The 18,945-nt window shown below is 34.9% G+C and overlaps 1 protein-coding gene across 2 annotated transcripts in view; it reads left to right on the top strand.

Moving 5' to 3' along the window:
* LOC127968805 (disintegrin and metalloproteinase domain-containing protein 12) overlaps positions 1–18,945 on the top strand; it is an 85,389-nt gene that overhangs the window by 27,922 nt on the left and 38,522 nt on the right. For both annotated transcript variants that reach the window (XM_052570152.1, XM_052570153.1), the window contains exon 4: positions 13,068–13,146. In XM_052570152.1, the coding sequence (XP_052426112.1) occupies positions 13,068–13,146 (79 nt within the window). The remainder of the gene's footprint in view (positions 1–13,067; positions 13,147–18,945) is intronic.

Here is an 18,945-nt window from a genome sequence, read left to right as displayed (position 1 = left end):
AGTGAGGGGATTCAGAAAAACACTGGCCATAAATAGCTCTTCTTGCACATGAAATTGGATTTTGCATTAGTTTAATGATAAAAAAAAAAAGTCTTCATGACTTATGTTAAGCAGGGTTTGATCTTCTACATGACCAAAGTATACTGACGTTCCTCATCTAATGACGAAAAAGGAGTTACAGCAAAAGACAAGACTTTTAGTGTATAGTGACTTAAATCTCAATCTCTTCCTGACACTGATTTATATATTAGTTTCTCTGATATACTTTCATAGCTTTTGTTAAAGCGGTCATCGGATGCCCATTTTCCACAAGTTGATATGATTAGGGTCTTAATGAAAAGTCTACAACATATTTTTCTCAAATTTCTCAATGGTTGTGTAAAACAACACTCTTCGACCCAAATCTTTTATCAAAAACAGCTCTGTTCTGTTCACTGCAACCAGTTTTAGTACATGTTTCTTTAAATGCTAATGAGCTCTGCTGTGTGTATATATACTGTATGTGTGTGTGTGTGTGTGTGTGTAAAATTATAATATCTATGTAATTTTATGTCATATAATTAGTTATTTTGTATAATCAATATTATGTTTGTATATATAATTATGTATTTTTTATTTGTGTCCCATTGCTCCAAGTTAAAAAAATAAATAAAATTAAAACATATTAGTTATGCTAAAATAAACAAGATATCACTTTATTTATTTATTTTATAACTTTTTGAAATATCATGAGGGAAAATGAATAACTTAGTGGTGAATTATTTAGCAAAAACTTTTGCATCTTGTTTTTCATCTTGTCTAAATCACATTGCATTGTATGTTACGAATATTGTCAGCCCTTTGATGAATTGCTTTTGTTCCTGTTTTTAAGTCTCTCTGGCTGAAAGTGTGTGTAAAGCTCCGTCTGTTTCACTAAACACATATTCATCTAAATCTGTCTGCTTTTATTTGCTTGTGTCTTTATATTTATTTGTAAAGAGGTGTTTGAGTGTGACATCCTCTCTGTCTCACATCCTGTCTGCTCTCTGATACGCAGCCTGACCTCAGACAGAGAATCCTGTCGCTCTGCAGAGTCTCTTGACCTTTGACCTTTGACCTCAGTGCAGCGGCCCGTCGGTCTGACAGCCTGTGCTGAATAAGCGGTCTGTTTTGGCCGGTCTGGAGGGGTTGCAGATGACAAAAAACTCCAAGCAAACAAAACCTCTTGCTTCCGTCCCATTTGACCGGCGTTCAGTCCTGAAGATCTGCTGAGGAAACCGAACCCTGCTTTAGTGCTTTTCCTGTTGTTTGCTGATTTCGGGGTGTTCGGTTTGAGGCGGCGGGTTGCTCTTGAGCAGCTCGGCTCTTTAAAGCACAATAAAAGAGGAGCAGAGGCTTGTGGGAGTCTTTCCCTCACGCTCATGCAGAAAGCAGATGTTGAGTCGTGCGGTGCTGAGCACGAGTCTGGGGTTTGGCTTCAGACGGATGGGTGTGAGAGTTCCCTACGGGGACGCCGATGAAAGCTGAACGAACTGACACTCGAGCTGCAGGAAACACTGCATGTGTGTATCTGGGAAAGACAGCAGGAGTGTTTGTGAGGAATCACTGAGACCGGAGGAACTTAAACTGATCTGAAAACACATGTAGAGGTGGTACTGAAGGATGATTTTGCATTGGAGTAAAGCTCAAATAATCAAATGTGTGTGTGTGTGTTTAAAGGAAGCAATGGGAGGTATTATCATTATTTTATACATATAATTATACATTTATTAAGTAGTATATAATATAATAATAAAATAATATAAATATTGTTATTTAAATAGGTTATATTAAATATAATAATGAAATATTTAACTATACATAAATTATAGAAAGAGAAATACATTCATTCATACATGTGTGTGTGTGTGTGTGTGTGTATATATATATATATATAATTTTTTTGTGATTCTTTTTATTATTTTATTTATTATTTATTTTTATTATTTTCAGTCATACAGTTATTCAGTTACTAGTATTGTTGTATTTATAATTATTTATATAATAATATATACCTATCAATCTATCTATAAATTGCATGTTTTATGTAAATATAAAATATATCAACTATCAAAATATAATGTTATATAATTAGTTTTATATTTTGTTTATGCATATAATTATATCTTATATTATTTTCACAGTCATACAATTATTTGTTCTATTATATTTGTATATATTGTAGTGATATATTATATAATAAAACATAAATAGTTATGAATTAATATAATGAAACACTTTTGCATACTGAGAAATTAAGCCCTATTGGCCCAGGCTATAGAAACTAAATAATAAAAATTAAATCTATTAGTTATGATACAAATAATTGAAATAAACTATTTATTTATGTATTTTTTGTTTTGTTTGATTTTATTGTTATTGCCGTTTTAGTGTATAGTAAATGAAGAAGCAGAAGAGTAAATAAAGAGGTCACCTGGGTGTTTTATTAATTTTTTTAGAAACTTTTATGCATTCATCTGCTGCATCAGAATAATAATGAGGCTGAAGGTTTGAAGTCATAAATTCCAGTGCAGAGTTGAAGATGCCGTGATTCATACACATTTGCATTTGTAGAAAAATTGGTAATTTAGACATAACCACATACTCCTTCAGTGCAAATGAAATGTGTTTTGAGGGCTAGAGTGAAGGACACTCGAATGCTTCCAGACACGATGCATTGTTCATTTGGCATCAGGTGAATTATGAGGACAAAACACTATTTTTCCAGCCGAAGCGAAGGACTCGTCTAGACAGAGCTCTATTGGGGTTTCCAGGAATCAAGGTTCAAGCATGACACACAACCAACTGGACATCTTATGATTCAGCACATGGAGTAAACCCAACAAGTAAAACCATTCCAGATTTGACTTGCATGCTGAGAGAATGGCAGATCATTTCTGCATCAGCAGAACACTGTCATTAAAATAATGTTTGCAAATAAGAACTAGTTCATCCAAAAAGACAAGATTCTGCCATCATTTACTCACCCTCATGTCTTTCTCTCTACCAGTTTTGTGAAAAATCCAGTTAGTTTTTATATTTACAAGCCTATATCTTTTCTATTATATGATTCAACTGAAGAAAGAATGTCTGAATGACATGAATGTGAATAATTGATGTCTTAATCTTCCCTTGTTGCTAAATGTTTCTTTCTACATTAAAAAAAAAATAATAATAATTAACTCAGAAATTGCCAGGAAATTTCTGATAAAATTTTTATTGCTATATACTTTATAATTACTAATAATAATATTGACAAGTGTTTTGGTGATTTAAACATAACACTTTGATACATCTTCTCTCCATATAATATAATTAATATAAATACATATTTTTTTCTTTTATTGATTTATATTAATATGCTGTTCAAATGAATCAGTACATAAACTGTTCCCACATGCTTGTGACTGGCTCACTGAGCAGAATTGTTTTCATATATCATATTCTTGCTACTTTTAGCAGATGTGAGGCCGTTTGAAAGCTAGGCCATCCAAATGCTTTGTCAGACGGGATGTAGTGAAAACGCTGAAGCCCGAAGGGAGAACAACAGTGGGTCCAAAATACAAGACGGAGATGAAAGATCTTCCAGGATCGGGTGTGATGGATTGGGACTGAGGTGCATCACAGGGGTTTAGGCCTTGGCTTGACATCCAGGCTAATTTGGTACCTTTGGCCATGACTTCACAAGCTCTCCCGCTACCAAAAATGAAAGTTGGACTCATAAAAAAGGCTTTTTGATTTCTATTTTATGTGATGCTCATTGCGCAAGCGTGAGAGAAGCAAATCCACTTCTGAAATGAGTTTGAAGTGTTAGCATCTGTGGGAAACCATCCAGGAGCTGATGACCAGGCAAATTTAGGTGATACATTTGCGTGTGCTTACGAAAAACCTTTGATTTGTTATTTTTGATTGTTAACGAGTTACTCCGAGATCATTTACCAGAGAATTTTGTCACGAATGGCACACGCTAGCCTCATAATAACCTCTTGATTTCTGTAAGAGTGTGTGGTGTTGCAGTGTGATTTAAGGAAACGTACACGCCCAGACTCTTAATGTTTGCATTCGCGATGACAGATGTGTTAATGCGGCCAGATGTGCCCAAAGATCCCTCACTTCAGAGGAGAGTTTGTGTTTTGTATGCTCTTGTTGTGGGTTTTGTTTCATGAAGAGATGTTTTCATGCTGTGCAGGAAAAAGTTCAACAACTGCGAATGGAGAAATACATCACTGATAAATATCATATTTTAAATTGCATATGCATAAGAACAAAAAAAATCTGAAATGATGTATCAATTGTTTCTCCTAGACAACAATGAGATTAAATGGTCAGACCTCAGAACGTTCTGGCAAGGTTTATACAAGTATAATTTGTTTGTTCAAAGTTATCTGGTCTTTAATAATGTTTTTAAATGTTAACACAAAACATTTATTAACACATAGTTTTATTAATACATATACGTATTAATTCATAATAATACAACCTTTTTTCAGAATTCTTTTCGTTGGAATTCCGTGTAACATTATTAAATGTAACTGCTTATTTAAGAATGTTCAAAAAAAAAAAGTAACAATGTTTGCAAAATAAGTGGAATGCATAATTGGATTTAAAATATCTAAAAACAGGACATTTTGAAACGGAACATTCAAGAATAACGTTTTCATACCTTACCGTATTTTTGTTAGCAGAGTTGCTTCTCAGATGTTTCTCCCAAAAAAAAGAGAACAGTAAACTTGAAAAAAAAAAATAATTGTGTCTATTTTCGTTTTGCTTAAGAAACTGAAAAAATCTGAGAAACAATTCAAGGATATAAATCTATTTTATCTTACCATTTAAATGCCTTGTGGGTGTTGATTTAGTCAATTAAACAAAACAAAATGTAATTGCATAAAACCCTTTAATCTGAACATGAGTGCATTTTTAGGTTTTCTGACAAAACTTTTTTTTACAGTATCGAGGTTTTTTTTTTTTTTTTTTACATAATTGAGATCTCTAATTAGTCGTAAACTGTGAAAATCAGTGTCCAAGCAATGCATGTGGGTGTATTTCAAATATGTTTATCAAGGATACATTCATAAATAAATATGAAGAAATTCCTTTTAAAATAATATCTGAAATGCAACCCACAAATTCCCACAACAACAAGACAAGATAGAGATAAAAAAAAATATACAGAAAATATGATATTTATAGCTGTATTATTTCCTAACTTGTGCTTGTTTAAATTAAAGCCAGAAAAACATTGACCAGTTCTTTTACTTCTGGTTGATCAGTTGTTGCTTTGAGTCATTGGGCCCTATCATACTCCCGGCACAATGCGACGCAATGCGCAGCGCAAGTGTGTTTGCTAATTTTAGTCCGGCGCCGTTCGCATTTTCCCGTCCAGCGCTACGTCATTTAATTAGCAAATGAATTTGCGCCCATTTGTGCGCCCATGTCTAAAAAAGAGGCGTGTTTAGATGCATTGCTATTTTAAGGAGCTGAAAATAGACTGCGCCATAGACCAACAAAAACCTGGTCTAAAATCTGGCACAATGTTTTTTCTTTGTTATTTAAAGAGTTATTACAGTGTTAGTACAGGCGGGTCCACACTGCGCGTATACGCTGTGCTTATTAAACACAGGGACGCACAGCAGCACACAAACATGGCAAATATTAAACATTAAAGGATTGCAATGCATAAGATTTTTTTGTAGGCTAGTTAATTATAAAAATGTCTACATGTCATAATGGATAGTCATTGCATGTATCAAAATTAGGCTATCTATTTGCTTGCACATGAGCAGCTCCTTTTCATCTCATAGATGCGTCTTTGCATTTGCCAAATTCCACGATGTAAATAGCAAATCCGTCACGGCACGAGCACAACTGTCTCTTAAAGGGAATGGAAGATGAGACTTTGATTGGTTTATTGCCCAAAAAACACCCATTACTCATTAAGAGAATAGGGACAACCCGTTTAGACAATGTGCCCGGGCGCGCCAACCATTTTTCCGCCCGTTGAAATATCAAAAGTGGATTTGGACGCGCCCTAAGTCTGCACTACACCTGCGCTGTGTGCTTTACACTTTGCGATTAGATCGTTAAAATAGGCCCCGTAATGTTTTTCATTTCTCATTCATTCTTCCTAGATAGCTCATTCTCTGAGACCTTTGCTGAAGCAAGAATGTTTTGCACAATTGAGGGTTTTGTTGTGACCTTTTGTCCTTGTGTGTTGAAATACTGTAAGTCATGTGACATCTTGACCCCTGACCTCTTGCCCCCCTCTGGTGAGTTTCCTCTCTGTCCAGTCACAGCTGAGCAGTTTCCCGGTCCTCAGGTGTTTTCTGTGACCTAGTCTCCTGCGCCTGCCTTCGTTCCAGCTCATGTTGGAATAGTTCATCCCTGCGATGAGGCAAGCGGCCTTTGTCCGGTCCAAGGGTGTAACGCTCCTCGTTAGCTAAAGCTTAAGAGCTGGGTGCAGTCTCTGCCCTGCCATGGGATGTCATTACATCAGCCTCAGAATATTTCCATGGATTATTGCATTCTTAGTCAACAGTTCTCCCATCACACCAGCGATGTTTAGTTTATTCCTGTGAGTCATTTAGAAATTAGATACTAGGTTCTGACCCTGTTATGCTTGAGCACTCACCCTGCTGATGACAAAACTGACTTTTTACTAACTCTTTCCCCACCAGGTTTTTTTCTAGCTTTTATTTTAGCTTCATGCATTCTTGTTTTATTAACACTTAAATGTGCGCAAGTTTAATAAAAAAAACAAAGTTTTGAACAAAAATTCTTCACTGTGTTTTGATGCAGAGATGCAGTACTCTTTCAGAAGATCTTTAATAGTGCCTCCTACCTTATAAGAATGCAAACCCACAAAATTCAGTCTATAGCGAGTTGTTTCATAAATGAGGGAAAATTCCATCAATGGTGGGGAAAGAGTTAAACTGATTTAGGAAACATCTAAAACAGGTCACATCAGTTAAAGGGATAGTTCACCCAAAAATGGAATTTCTTTCATCATTTATGCAAAAGAACACAAAAGAGGCTATTTTGACGAATGTTAATGGTAGCCATTGACTTGAATTGTATTTTTGTCTATAAGTCAATGGTGACCATAAAGCCTTACCAACATTCTTCAAAATATCTTCTTTTGTGTTCCACTGAAGGCAGAAATTCATACAGGTTTGAGGGAGGAAATATCAGAATTTAGCCAAAAGCCAAAAGTTTGCTCAGGTTTGTTGTCCATTGTTTTTGACATGTACTGAACCCAGAACATTCTTTGAAAGCTTATAAGTTCTTAAAATAGATTTTCTATAATAGCTGAAATGCGTTTGGCAATGTAATGTCTGTCGTGTCCAGAGAGAAGAATATTTTACCTTAAATAATCGGGTTTGGTATGAGTGTCGGTTTCTCTTTTATGGTCCTTTGGCTGATGATTTTCCATCAGTTCCAGAGCAGATGTTTGATTCAGGAGTCAAAATGATCTCAGTGGACTTCACACTGTGCAAGTCAATGTATTCGATGACTTTTACATTTGCTGTGGAAAATGAATGTGCTTCTCATCAGAGCAAATGCACCTTTTCACTATTTTTTTTAGTGGTTTTTGAGTCGTTTCTGTGTGGTTTCTAAAGTGTTCTGAATAGTTGCAGTGCACTGCTATGCAGTTGGTATGCTACTCTGAAAGATGGCCAGGGTGTTGCTAAGCAGTTGCTAAAGCGTAATGAGTAGTTTTGTTGCCAGGGTGATCTGGTTGGTTTTCCAGGGTGTTGCTATGCAGTTGCTAAAGCGTTCTGAGTAGTTTTGTTGACAGGGCGATCTGGTTGGTTGCCAGGGTGTTGCTATGCAGTTGCTAAAGCGTACTAAGTAGTTTTGTTGCTAGGGCCATCTGGTTGGTTGCCAGGGTGTTGTTATGCAATTGCTAAAGCATACTAAGTAGTTTTGTTGCCAGGGTGATCTGGTTGGTTGCCAGGGTGTTGCTATGCAGTTGCTAAAGCGTTCTGAGTAGTTTTGTTGACAGGGCGATCTGGTTGGTTGCCAGGGTGTTGCTATGCAGTTGCTAAAGCTTTCTTAGTAGTTTTGTTGCTAGGGTGATCTGGTTGGTTGCCAGGTCGTTGCTGTGCGGTTGGTAAAGTGTTATGAGAAGTTTTGTTGCTATGGTACACTGAGTTGTTGCTAGGTAGTTGCTAAGGTGTTTGGAGAAGTTTTTGTTGCTAGGGTAACCTGGGTGGTTGGGTAGATGTTCTGCAGTTGCTACGTTGTTACAGAGGTGCTTTTACCTCATTGCTATGTGGTGTGTGTGCATCTTATTTTCTCCAGTCAGAAAGTCTTTGGGCTCTAGGATATTCTGATCTCTAGATGTAAATCTGTGGAATTTTTATCATCTCTTTTATCTTTCACCTGGCACAATCATATATCTAATTGCTCACTAAGGTAACAGAACACCTCTCCTCAACAAGCTGCATGATCTTGAGGTATTATCCATGGAGAACGCTAAACGGAGGTCTTTAATACAGACTCTGCATTACTAATCCATCTTCCAATTATCAGATAAGAGGACAAGCAGATGTGCAGGATGATAAAGAGGAACTAATTTCTGTGTGAGAGGAGACGCTCTGGAACGAGCCGTGACCTGATTTCTCCCAAGGAAGCATGAGAAAACTGTGCTTTGTCCTTGACAAGATGTGCACAAGTTCACTGCAGCTGAATTCACAGTTAGTCAGCCAAGGCCTGGGAAATAATTTGGACTATTACTTTGTCCAGCCTCCCTCGTTGTTTGTTCCTCTCTTTTGTCTGTCTTTCTCTCTCTAGTGAAGGGCCAGTCTGGATGTGTGTTACCTCAGCATGTTAATAAAATTAGACTCATGTGCTCTTCATTTAAAGCTGGCAGAGTTGCAGTGTTAAAGAAATCATTGATTCCTTAATGATTCACTGCCAAGTTGTTCCAAACTGAAATTCATGCTGTTTTCTTTTTGGTGCAGAACACAAAAGGAGTGTATACGTTCTTTAAGCATCTTTACACAGCTCTTTCATCCCAAAAATGACATCTTTATTTCAAAAACAAACACACTAACACCAAAAAAGTAGTCCAAGTGATTTGTGTGCAATATTGCAAGTTTTTTTAGTAACTTAGGTTGGCTAGAGACTGATTTATGTTGTTTTTTACTGCTGATAAAATTATATATCTATATATACATATATATATATATATATATATATATATATATATATATATATATATATATATATATATATATATATATATATATATATATATAAATATTACAAAAACACATTTAAATCATTGTATATTTGTAATAATTAAAAAAATAATAAGTACTAATAAAATTATTTTAATTATATATATATATATATATATATATATATATATATATATATATATATATATATATATATATATATAGATAGATAGATATTACACATAATTAATAAACCATATAAATCATAAAAAAGTATTATTATAGCATAATATTATATTATAATTATAATATACTATTTTTTATTAATTACATATTTTATAATATTACCACTTGTTATTTAAATAATTTTTAATAATTAATAAAAAATTACCATAATTATAAAAAAAATGCACAAATAATTATGCACACTTTTTTGTACATGAATTCAGGCAAAATTTTCCAAGCTTTTCTGATTATTTTGAAATCAGTAAATGAAGATTTAAACTCAGTCTGCTGATTTGAGACATAGGAATATTTAGCACACATTGTATGGCCTGTTTTTAAAACGCTTTAATGGTGTTTTTTGTCCTCTTTGGAGTTTGACAGATGACTTTTAAGTGCTGGTATATGGAAAAGAGAGAGAAAAAAAAACATGATTTAGGATTAAAATGACTTGAGGGTGGGTAAACAAATGACAGGGTTTTTATATAAGGCTGAACTATTCCTTTAAGTTCTATTCCTGAAAGAGAACCTGTGCTGTTGTTTTTCCTCTGTCCACCCCTGCCGTGTCCCTTTCTAGTTTTCTATCTTGCGAGAACACAAAGCATTAAGTGACCAGGAAAAAACAATGGCGCCCTGCTGTGTCTTTTTACCCTAGTGACTGATGATTTGATTAGTTTTTTTCTGCTAGTGGCTTTGCTGCAGTCGTCTTTCCACAGCATGAAAGGTAGAATTATTTCTCTTTTTTCTTCCATACACAAAATTGCTAATCTTTCGCTCTGTTTGGTCTCTGCTCGTGTGAATAATTGAAAAATAAATGAGAAAATGGTCACAGAAACATTGTAACACTTTGTCAGTGAGGAAATATTTATAGTTGTTTGTGATTTTAATTTCTATTTTAATCAGTTTCTTGTCTGAATGTGTGTTGTGTTGGAACGAGATCTTCTCTGATGTCAGATGATGAGCTAATGAGATGAAATTAGGATTTGGGCTGGTAGTGGCGAGATGATATGGCGCAGGGGTTTAACTTCACCCAAAAATGATCATTTAATGTTCAAAAAGGTCCTAAAGTGCTTCCTATGACTATATTCCTAAAGTTAGGGTGAGTAAATAACAAAATAAATTATTTTTTGAATCCCCTGAGATTCCATTCATAAATCCAGAATGTATTTTGCTGTTTTCTTTTGCCATTTTCCCCAAAGTTTGCTCTTGATTAATGTGTTTGTTTTTGTACCCATTTAAAAGATGATTTGAATATATCCATCCGCTCAATTAATAAATCTCCCATATTTTGCAGGACACATGGTCTTCATTGGCCTCTTCAGTTTAATGGTTAAACATTATTGATTGATTCATTAGAACTGAAGTTCAGTTTAGTAGTTTCTGGAAGGTATTAGATGATCCTTTTGGTGGAAATGCACTGCAGATTTTTATAGTTATAAACAGGGTTCCCACAGTCATTCAAAATGGAAATACGGTGATTTCCAGTCCTGGGAAAGTCTTAAAAGGTCATGCAATTTTATTTTAACAAGTATTCTTGGCTAAAATCCCCTTTAACTGATTTTCATTTTATTTTTTTTATTCTTTGTGAATGCATTCTCTATTATATCCCTTTTAAAAACCCTTACAAATGACTGGAAAAGTAATTGTCCCAAAGGTACAGGAACCTTATGCAACATCCATAGCTTGTAAATATATTTGTTTTTAAGCTCAGACTCAAATTAGAGCTTGAAAAGAAGGATAAATCTTGTTCTTGGCCTTTGACAATTCACAGCCGAGGAGTATTGGCCCTTTTGCCTCCAAACACACCTGTGGGAATCGATCTGGCCAAGATTTGGACCTCCGATTGTGGTTCAGACATCAGTTTGCTGCTCCTTCAAGAGTTTGTGCTTGTAAATCTGCTTCTGCTGCATGTGTGATTAGAAGAGCAACATCTGTCAGGAACGTCTGTGATCAAGCGGCAGATTTTAAGACTCCTTCTCATCCCTTCCAAGGTTTTAAGGCACTACTAAACCCCTGCCAAATGCTGTTTTGTACTTACATGTGCTGTTAATCCAATTTACCATGTGAAACATTGCGGGTGGTGAGACCAATTAAACAGCCGTCCATTATAAGTAAGCATTAAGCGACGAGAGGTCGGATTGCATTATGAAAAGAGTTCCTGCAGCTCCTTAAAAATCCTATTATCGCTTTAAAGAAAACAAAACAAGAAAATTTCTTAAATTATTCCATGTATTTTAAGTGAATTATTGGTGTCTGATCGCAACTTGATTATGTACACAAAAAGTTGGGGGTCAATACCATTTCTTTATTTTTTTTTTAATAAATTCTTACTTTTATTCAGCATGGATGCATAAAATTGATCAAAAGTGACTGTAAAGACATTTTTAATGTTACTAAAGATTTCTAGCATTCAGGATGGGTTTTATAATAAACATAAATCAGAAATGCATTTACTTGTTGTTAGAACAATGCATAAGGGTTTAACATTCAGTTATAGGTCAATTCTAATCTGTAAAAAGTCAATTAATTCAATGTCATTTTGTAGTTGTTTGATACAGATCAGATGGTCTCCATGCACAGCTATGGGCTTTTCTTTAGATCCAAAAAGCTATTTTTAACCCAAAGGCGTTTTGCTCCTAGTTTCTTGGAAACCTTCAGATTCTGTTGTAAATTCACTGCAGGGTTTTCATTGATTTTTCCACACGAAGCCCCACTGTGGGATCATCTAATTCGATTTAAGAGAGTAGAGGTTTAGTTGAAAGAGAGTTAAGTTCGGTCAGAAGAGATGGACAAGTTTCTATGTAATGTGCAGTATGCAGTAGGAAGAATTAATCACATGCAGACCACAAACTGAACAGATTTTTAGCATAATGTCACTGATTTCAAATAAACCCGCCTCAGAAATATCCATCAGACAGTCTTTTCCCAGAGATGGTCAGAATGAAATGGCCCAGACTTTGTGCTGTCAGAAGTCTGTCTGTGTTATTCTGTGACTCAGCAGTGCTGTAATCCTCTTCATGAGTTTGTCACGTTCAGGTTCTGCCTAAGAAAGCACAGATGCATGAGGAGCGATCAGCTGCAGATGTTGGTAATGGTCTCATTATCTCAGCGGGGAGAGAGAGGAAGAGAGAGGATGAGGGCATCCTTCCACAGGCTAAGGGATCTCTGTGGCCTGTCTTTGATCTGTGATCATTTGCAGCTGATTGTGTTTGATCGGATTAGAAAGAAAGAAAGGAACACTGGAAAACTCCCTGCAGGTGTCTGAATGGGTGCATCATTCATCACACACAAACCTCACTTGTCTCTTGCTGTGACTTAATATCTGTGTGAAAGTTGGCGGGGTTTTTTGTTTTTGTCAGCTGAAAATAAGTTTTTAGTGAAAAATCTGTTTTGGTCAGATATAGTGACTTTAGACTGTTGCCATATACCGTAGTTGCTACATGATTCATGATGGAACATGATTTGACGAATCATTCAGAACTTTAAACATAGTTAAAGTTTTGTTCAAATTGCTAACACTTACTAAAAATGTATTTAATGTTGCTTACATAAAATGATTGGAGTAGGAAATTAAAGAAATGAGTGAAAGTAACTCTTTGTGTGTGTGTGTGTGTGTGTGTGTGTGTGTGTGTGTTTGTGTTGCAGAGAGCTGTTTGCCAGCCACTACACAGAAACACACTACCTGGAGGATGGAAGTGCTGTCACCACCTCACCGAATGTTACGGTAAGATCACAACCACTGCTTCCTCCAGATTTAACCCTACGTCTACAGAACACATGGAAACCTGCACTTTCTGTAACCAACCCCTGTTATTCTGCTGAAAACTAATTGGTTCTCAGGCTCTGAGCACCTGAAACAGGTGGAAATTATAAAAAATAGGATTTGTCACAAACCCTAACAAGCTACCTCTGTAGGGAGTGTGTGTGTGTGTGTGTGTGTGTGTGTTCTTGTTCTTGTGACATATCAGGACACAACTCTGTATAATGACATGGGTATGACAGGTATTACAAGGAGAGGGTGACTTATGAGGACATAACCCATGTCCCCATTTTTCAAAACACTTATAAATCATACAGAATGAGTTTTTTTGAGAAAGTAAAAATGCACAAAGTTTCCTGTGAGGGTTAGGGTTAGGTGTAGGGTTGGTGTAGGGCACTTAAGGTTTTAGTAAGTGTTTTATTTTGGTTGTTATTATTTTAAAATGTGTAATGTAATGGATTACGTTACTAGCTAATTTTTTTTGGCATATCATTTGGAATCAGTAACAGATTACAATTTTCATGTAATCTCCCCAGCTATATATATATATATGTATGTATATATATATATATATAGTGTGTGTGTGTGTGTGTTTGAGACACATCACTTTCAGTGATTTAAAGCATATATTTTAATCTCATGATTGATGCAAAGCCCACATTTCTGTCCTGTATCTGCTCATTTCAGGTCTTTTATTTTACCTAAACCAAACCTGCAGTTACAATCCCATCTAATCATTGATCTCCGCCCTCGGGGCGACTGCTGTCGAAAGCTTTAGAGAAGAGGTGGTCAAATGAGGGCCACCAGGAGAGCAAAAAGCCACCCATGATGCACCTTTGCGTGTTTTATGTATTTAGGTTGTGTCTCAGATTACTGGTCAGAGAAACAGACACATTGAGGCCTGAAGGCTCCTCTGAGGAGCACCTCTGGTTCACTGACCCCGTCTTCCTCAATCTGCTCTCCAGCAGCCCCCGGTTTCCCTCGCCAGACAACTTGAGCCGAACACTTTATGAAAAGAAAACACATGCTATCAGAAATCCAGCAAAAGAAAATAGGCAAGGCAATTATATCATTACTGTTGCTCGGGGTTAGGGTTTGTAATTGAAACAAACATTGAACCTTTTGTATTGAGCTTTTGCTGGTAACTTGTCCTGAATCATGTGCATAACTGTAGTTATCAAACTTATGATTATTTATTTTTATGTTTTTGCTCAGAGCACACCAGAAACAGCATAGCAACATAGCAAACCTCTCAAAAAACTTTAAGAAATAAAAAAAATAAATAAAGCAAGGCAATATTCTCATCATGCTCCAGTAAGGGTTAGTTAAGCACTAGATGTTTCACAACACCGGAGGGTGAGATTTCATAAAGCATTGTGACTTTTTCAGCTCGTTCAGCAGTTTTTCTCAACAGTGTGAGGCAATATGCATCCTTGCTTTGTTTGGATGGGAAATGAGAGTTCAGGTCATCCAGAAACAGCAGCAGTCCTCGACCTGGATGTCATCAGAGGGAGCAGTGCTGAGTTTGGGCTTCAGAAACTGATTTGGGATGATGGAACACAGAATAAGACAGATGCTCTCTGTCAACCTGAGAGCAGAAATTGATGTTTCTCACACTCATACAAATTTTAAAACAAGTTTTATTGTGCAGGTTTTGGGAGGTTGTTCGGAGGAGTTAAATTACTTCTCATGATAATTTAATTTTCATTATTTCGTTATTTTCATTATTATTTTTTAATTTGGAAATTGATAGGTGAAGTCAAAGTATTCTGAACTGTAATGCAATATTTATTATCAATGCAATATTTTTTTTATTTGTGCATTTAAAATGTATAAAAAGTAATGTCTGTATACAGAATGCAACAATGACAAAATGTATCACATCTATATTATTATTATTATTTGTATTTATGTAATTATTTATTATTTTCACATTTATCCTGACATATATTGCATTGAACTGGGAGCGGGATGCATCCAGCTCTGTATTTTCACATTGTTATATTTCATCAGTTTTACGTGTAAATAACGTAAAGCAGTCACTTGCATATATCAGCCATACTGCGCTTGACTCATTCTTACCATTGCGTGATCTATCATGCACACATGGCCCTAAAACAACGTTTCACAGCGCTGATCGAATTCTACAGTAATTGATGTATTTGCTGCATCCAAACATTTGTGCACCAGGCAACAGAACAGCATGTTTTGTGCTGTAAACGGGATGAATTGTGCCGATCTGATGAGATCCAGGGCCCATATGGAGTTTACTCACTCAGTTGTGTTCCAGAAAGACTTGAGGAGTGTGTCAGTGTGTGTCTGTTCTCACAGACCTCCTCCGCCTTTGATTAAGTCTGTTTTATGGTTGTGTGTGTGCTGCAGTTAAGCAGAGCTCCTCTGAGGCACATTAGGACTCGCTCGTGGACTCTTGTAGCTCCATCCTGATGCTGCCCAACACCCGAGAAGACTGTGATATAGTCAGTGTATTAAAGCGATTAGAACAGGAGTTTCAACTTATTTTAGATCCTGAGAGAAGTTTATTTGAACTCATGGAGTTTGTGGAGTCCAAATGCAGCTTTATTTTGCAAATAGCTTACATACGAAGCTTGCAATTTGAAATGTGTTTATTTATTTACTTATTAATTATTTATATTAAACAACAAAGGTAGTGGACAAAACATTATTTAAATTATAAGGTTTGTTTAGAATCATATTCAAAACATTGAGGTGATGATAAAAAAAATATTAAAATAGAACTGGTTTGAATGAACACTTTTAGAAACAGGTGAATTTTTTCAAGGTTTGATCGTTTAAAAACATGCAGGCAGTGGACGAAAATGAATCAAACAAAAATGGCATAAATTGCACCAATGTGCAGAGTTGAAGGGAGGTTTAGTATGATCTCACTCATCATGTCTCCGCTGTGGCCCACAGTATGAAGCGACCAAGTGATTTAACACTGGACCTGAGGCTGACCGCACACCATCTGTTAGCCTTTACATCACTAATAAGACATGAATTCAGAACATGCATTTGATCGTATTTATCCCTAATCATTATTCTGAACAAAATCTTTACAATACCTTTTGTATATAAAGTTGCTTATTGTTTGAATAATATTGCATAATGCATATTGTCAGTCTGCGTCTGATTGTAAGGTAATGCATTTGCATTGAAAATAGCTTTATTTTTTACATGTGTGCATTTATGCACTCATTTGCTAGATGCTTGTTTGTTGAGTCTGTTCAAATCCACATGCCGTATACATAGAGTTATGATTTTAATTGAGCTTGCGGGTCTGTGGCTTTGTTAATGGAAGTGGAATGTCTTTTTTTGTCCGACGGCTGACAGGAAACAATGCAGTGATGGACAGAATAGCTCAGGGCGCTGTGTGTTATGATGGATGTCCTCATGCTCCTCTGACTGAGACTCAGAGATATATGGAGGAGTGTAGTTTACAGCAGGACATGCTCTTTAAATAACCCCGATGTCACTGGTGTGCTGGGATGAATATGAAATAAAATGAGCTTTATAAAGCAGTAAAATCTGAGTGGATGAGCCGCATTTGAAATCATGATACAGTGCAGATGCTATAGTAAAGGCAAGTTACATTATTGATCGGCAACCATCAAAACAGCCCACAGCTTCCCTAATGAGCTCTTTATTGGAAATATTAATCAAAACAATATTGACAAGAAAAAAATTGAAATTTCTTGCCTGCTCTGACTGGACTTAAATTTTATAAGCCTTTGATAAATATTAAGAAAGTAATAATTAAGTAAGTAAAAAGTACAAAAAAAGAGTTTTGTAAGAAATTGTTTAACTAATAGGCCTAATAGTTATTGTTGGTTTGGGTAATATTTATTTATTTACTTACATTGAATATCATAAAGATTAATACAAAATGAATAAAAATAAAATGGCATAAATTAATGTAGCCTACTTTCTAATGTATGACAGCGGTTTGGTATCATGTAAAATAATAATAAGATTATGAGATTAAAGTCGTAATATAAGTCAAAATGTTTCGAGAATAAAATCGTAATAGGCCTACTACGAGAATTAAGTCGAAATGTTTCAAGAAAATGTCGTACTAGGCCTACTATAAGAATAAAGTCGAAATATTATGAGAATAAAGTCTAAATGTTTCGAGAATAAAGTCTTAATACTACGAGAATAAAATCAAAATGTTTAGAGAATAATGTCATAATACTACGAGATTAAAGTCTAAATATTACAAGAATAAATTTTCACATATTTGGAATTTTCACAAAGAAAACAGTTCAATTTAATGAATTTTTTCACATAAATACAGTGGTATGATCATTAAAGAGCTTGAAAAACACATTATTGTAAAACACATAATTTGTGTTTCGCTATAAAATTGATTTTGAAAGCTGAGACATTGAAAGTCGGTCTATCAAAAGCACGAATTTTATTGCTATTGGGTGGCCGGTGCACATCAAATAATGAATGCAATGTTGTGCGCCAAGCATACTGTTACTGCAAGTATGACACGTGGTATGATTTCTGTTATTAATTCTACATGTATTTGTAGTGTATTAACAAAAGGCATTAAATAAGAGAGCTACAGCGTCCCCCGAAGGAAAGTCGCTTGGGTGTGTGAGCTGATGTTAAGACAAAAAGTGTTTCCTGTTCAGTCTGTTAATAAATATCATGTTCTTGATATTAAGCTGTTTCCGTGAGTCCCTAAAACCGACTCTTCGTTATCTCGGTAAGATGAAGCGGCCGATCAGACGCAACAATATTCAAATCAATCCCGGTGGCCTGCAATTTCTCTCGGTGCTCTCAATCTGGGACATTTACATGCACAATAAAGACGTACTCTCAAAATAATATCTTTAATTTCTACGATTTAAATTCTCAAAACATTTCAACTTTATTCTCGTAGTATTACAACTTTATTCTTGTAATATTTCAACTTTATTGTCATAGTATTTCGACTTTATTCTTGTAATTTCGACTTTATTCTCAAAGTATTTTGACTTTATTCTCATAGTATTTCGACTTTATTCTTGTAATTTCGACTTTATTCTCAAAGTATTTTGACTTTATTCTCAAAGTATTTCGACTTTATTCTTGTAATTTCGACTTTATTCTCAAATATTACGATTTTATTCTTGTAATATTTCATCTTTATTCTCAAAGTATTATGACTTTATTCTTGTAATATTTCAACTTCATTCTCTAAGTATTTTGACTTTATTCTCATAATTTCAACTTTATTCTTGAAGTATTTCGACTTTATTCTCATAATTTCAACTTTATTCTCAAAGTATTACAACTTTATTCTTGTAATATTTAAACTTTATTTTCAAAGTATTTTGACTTTATTCTCATAATTTCGACTTTATTCTCGTAATATTTCGACTTTATTCTCGAAGTATTTCGTCTTTATTCTTGTAATCTTAGATCTTCTTTTCAACGTGGCACTAAAATGCCGTTGTAATAATGAGCTTTTATACAAAATGTTCATCTCAATTCTCAATTTTCAATTCTCTCTGATCTTGCTTTAGAACTAATTATAATTGTTTTATTATTATTATTTATTCTTTTATTATTCTTTTTTATTATAAAATTAAAAGTAAAAGTTACAAAAAATAAAAAAGACTTTTAATGATAACAAACTTATATCTAACAATTTACAAATTTTTTTTGTATTATTTAGAATTGTATTGAATAACCAGAGGTGGATGACAATTAATAAAATAAAAATGCTGTGAGTGAATTGATATATTTAGA

This window comes from Carassius gibelio, chromosome B12, assembly GCF_023724105.1.
Source record: "Carassius gibelio isolate Cgi1373 ecotype wild population from Czech Republic chromosome B12, carGib1.2-hapl.c, whole genome shotgun sequence".
NCBI classification, from domain to species: domain Eukaryota; kingdom Metazoa; phylum Chordata; class Actinopteri; order Cypriniformes; family Cyprinidae; genus Carassius; species Carassius gibelio.
This window is presented reverse-complemented; position numbering and strand designations above follow the sequence as displayed.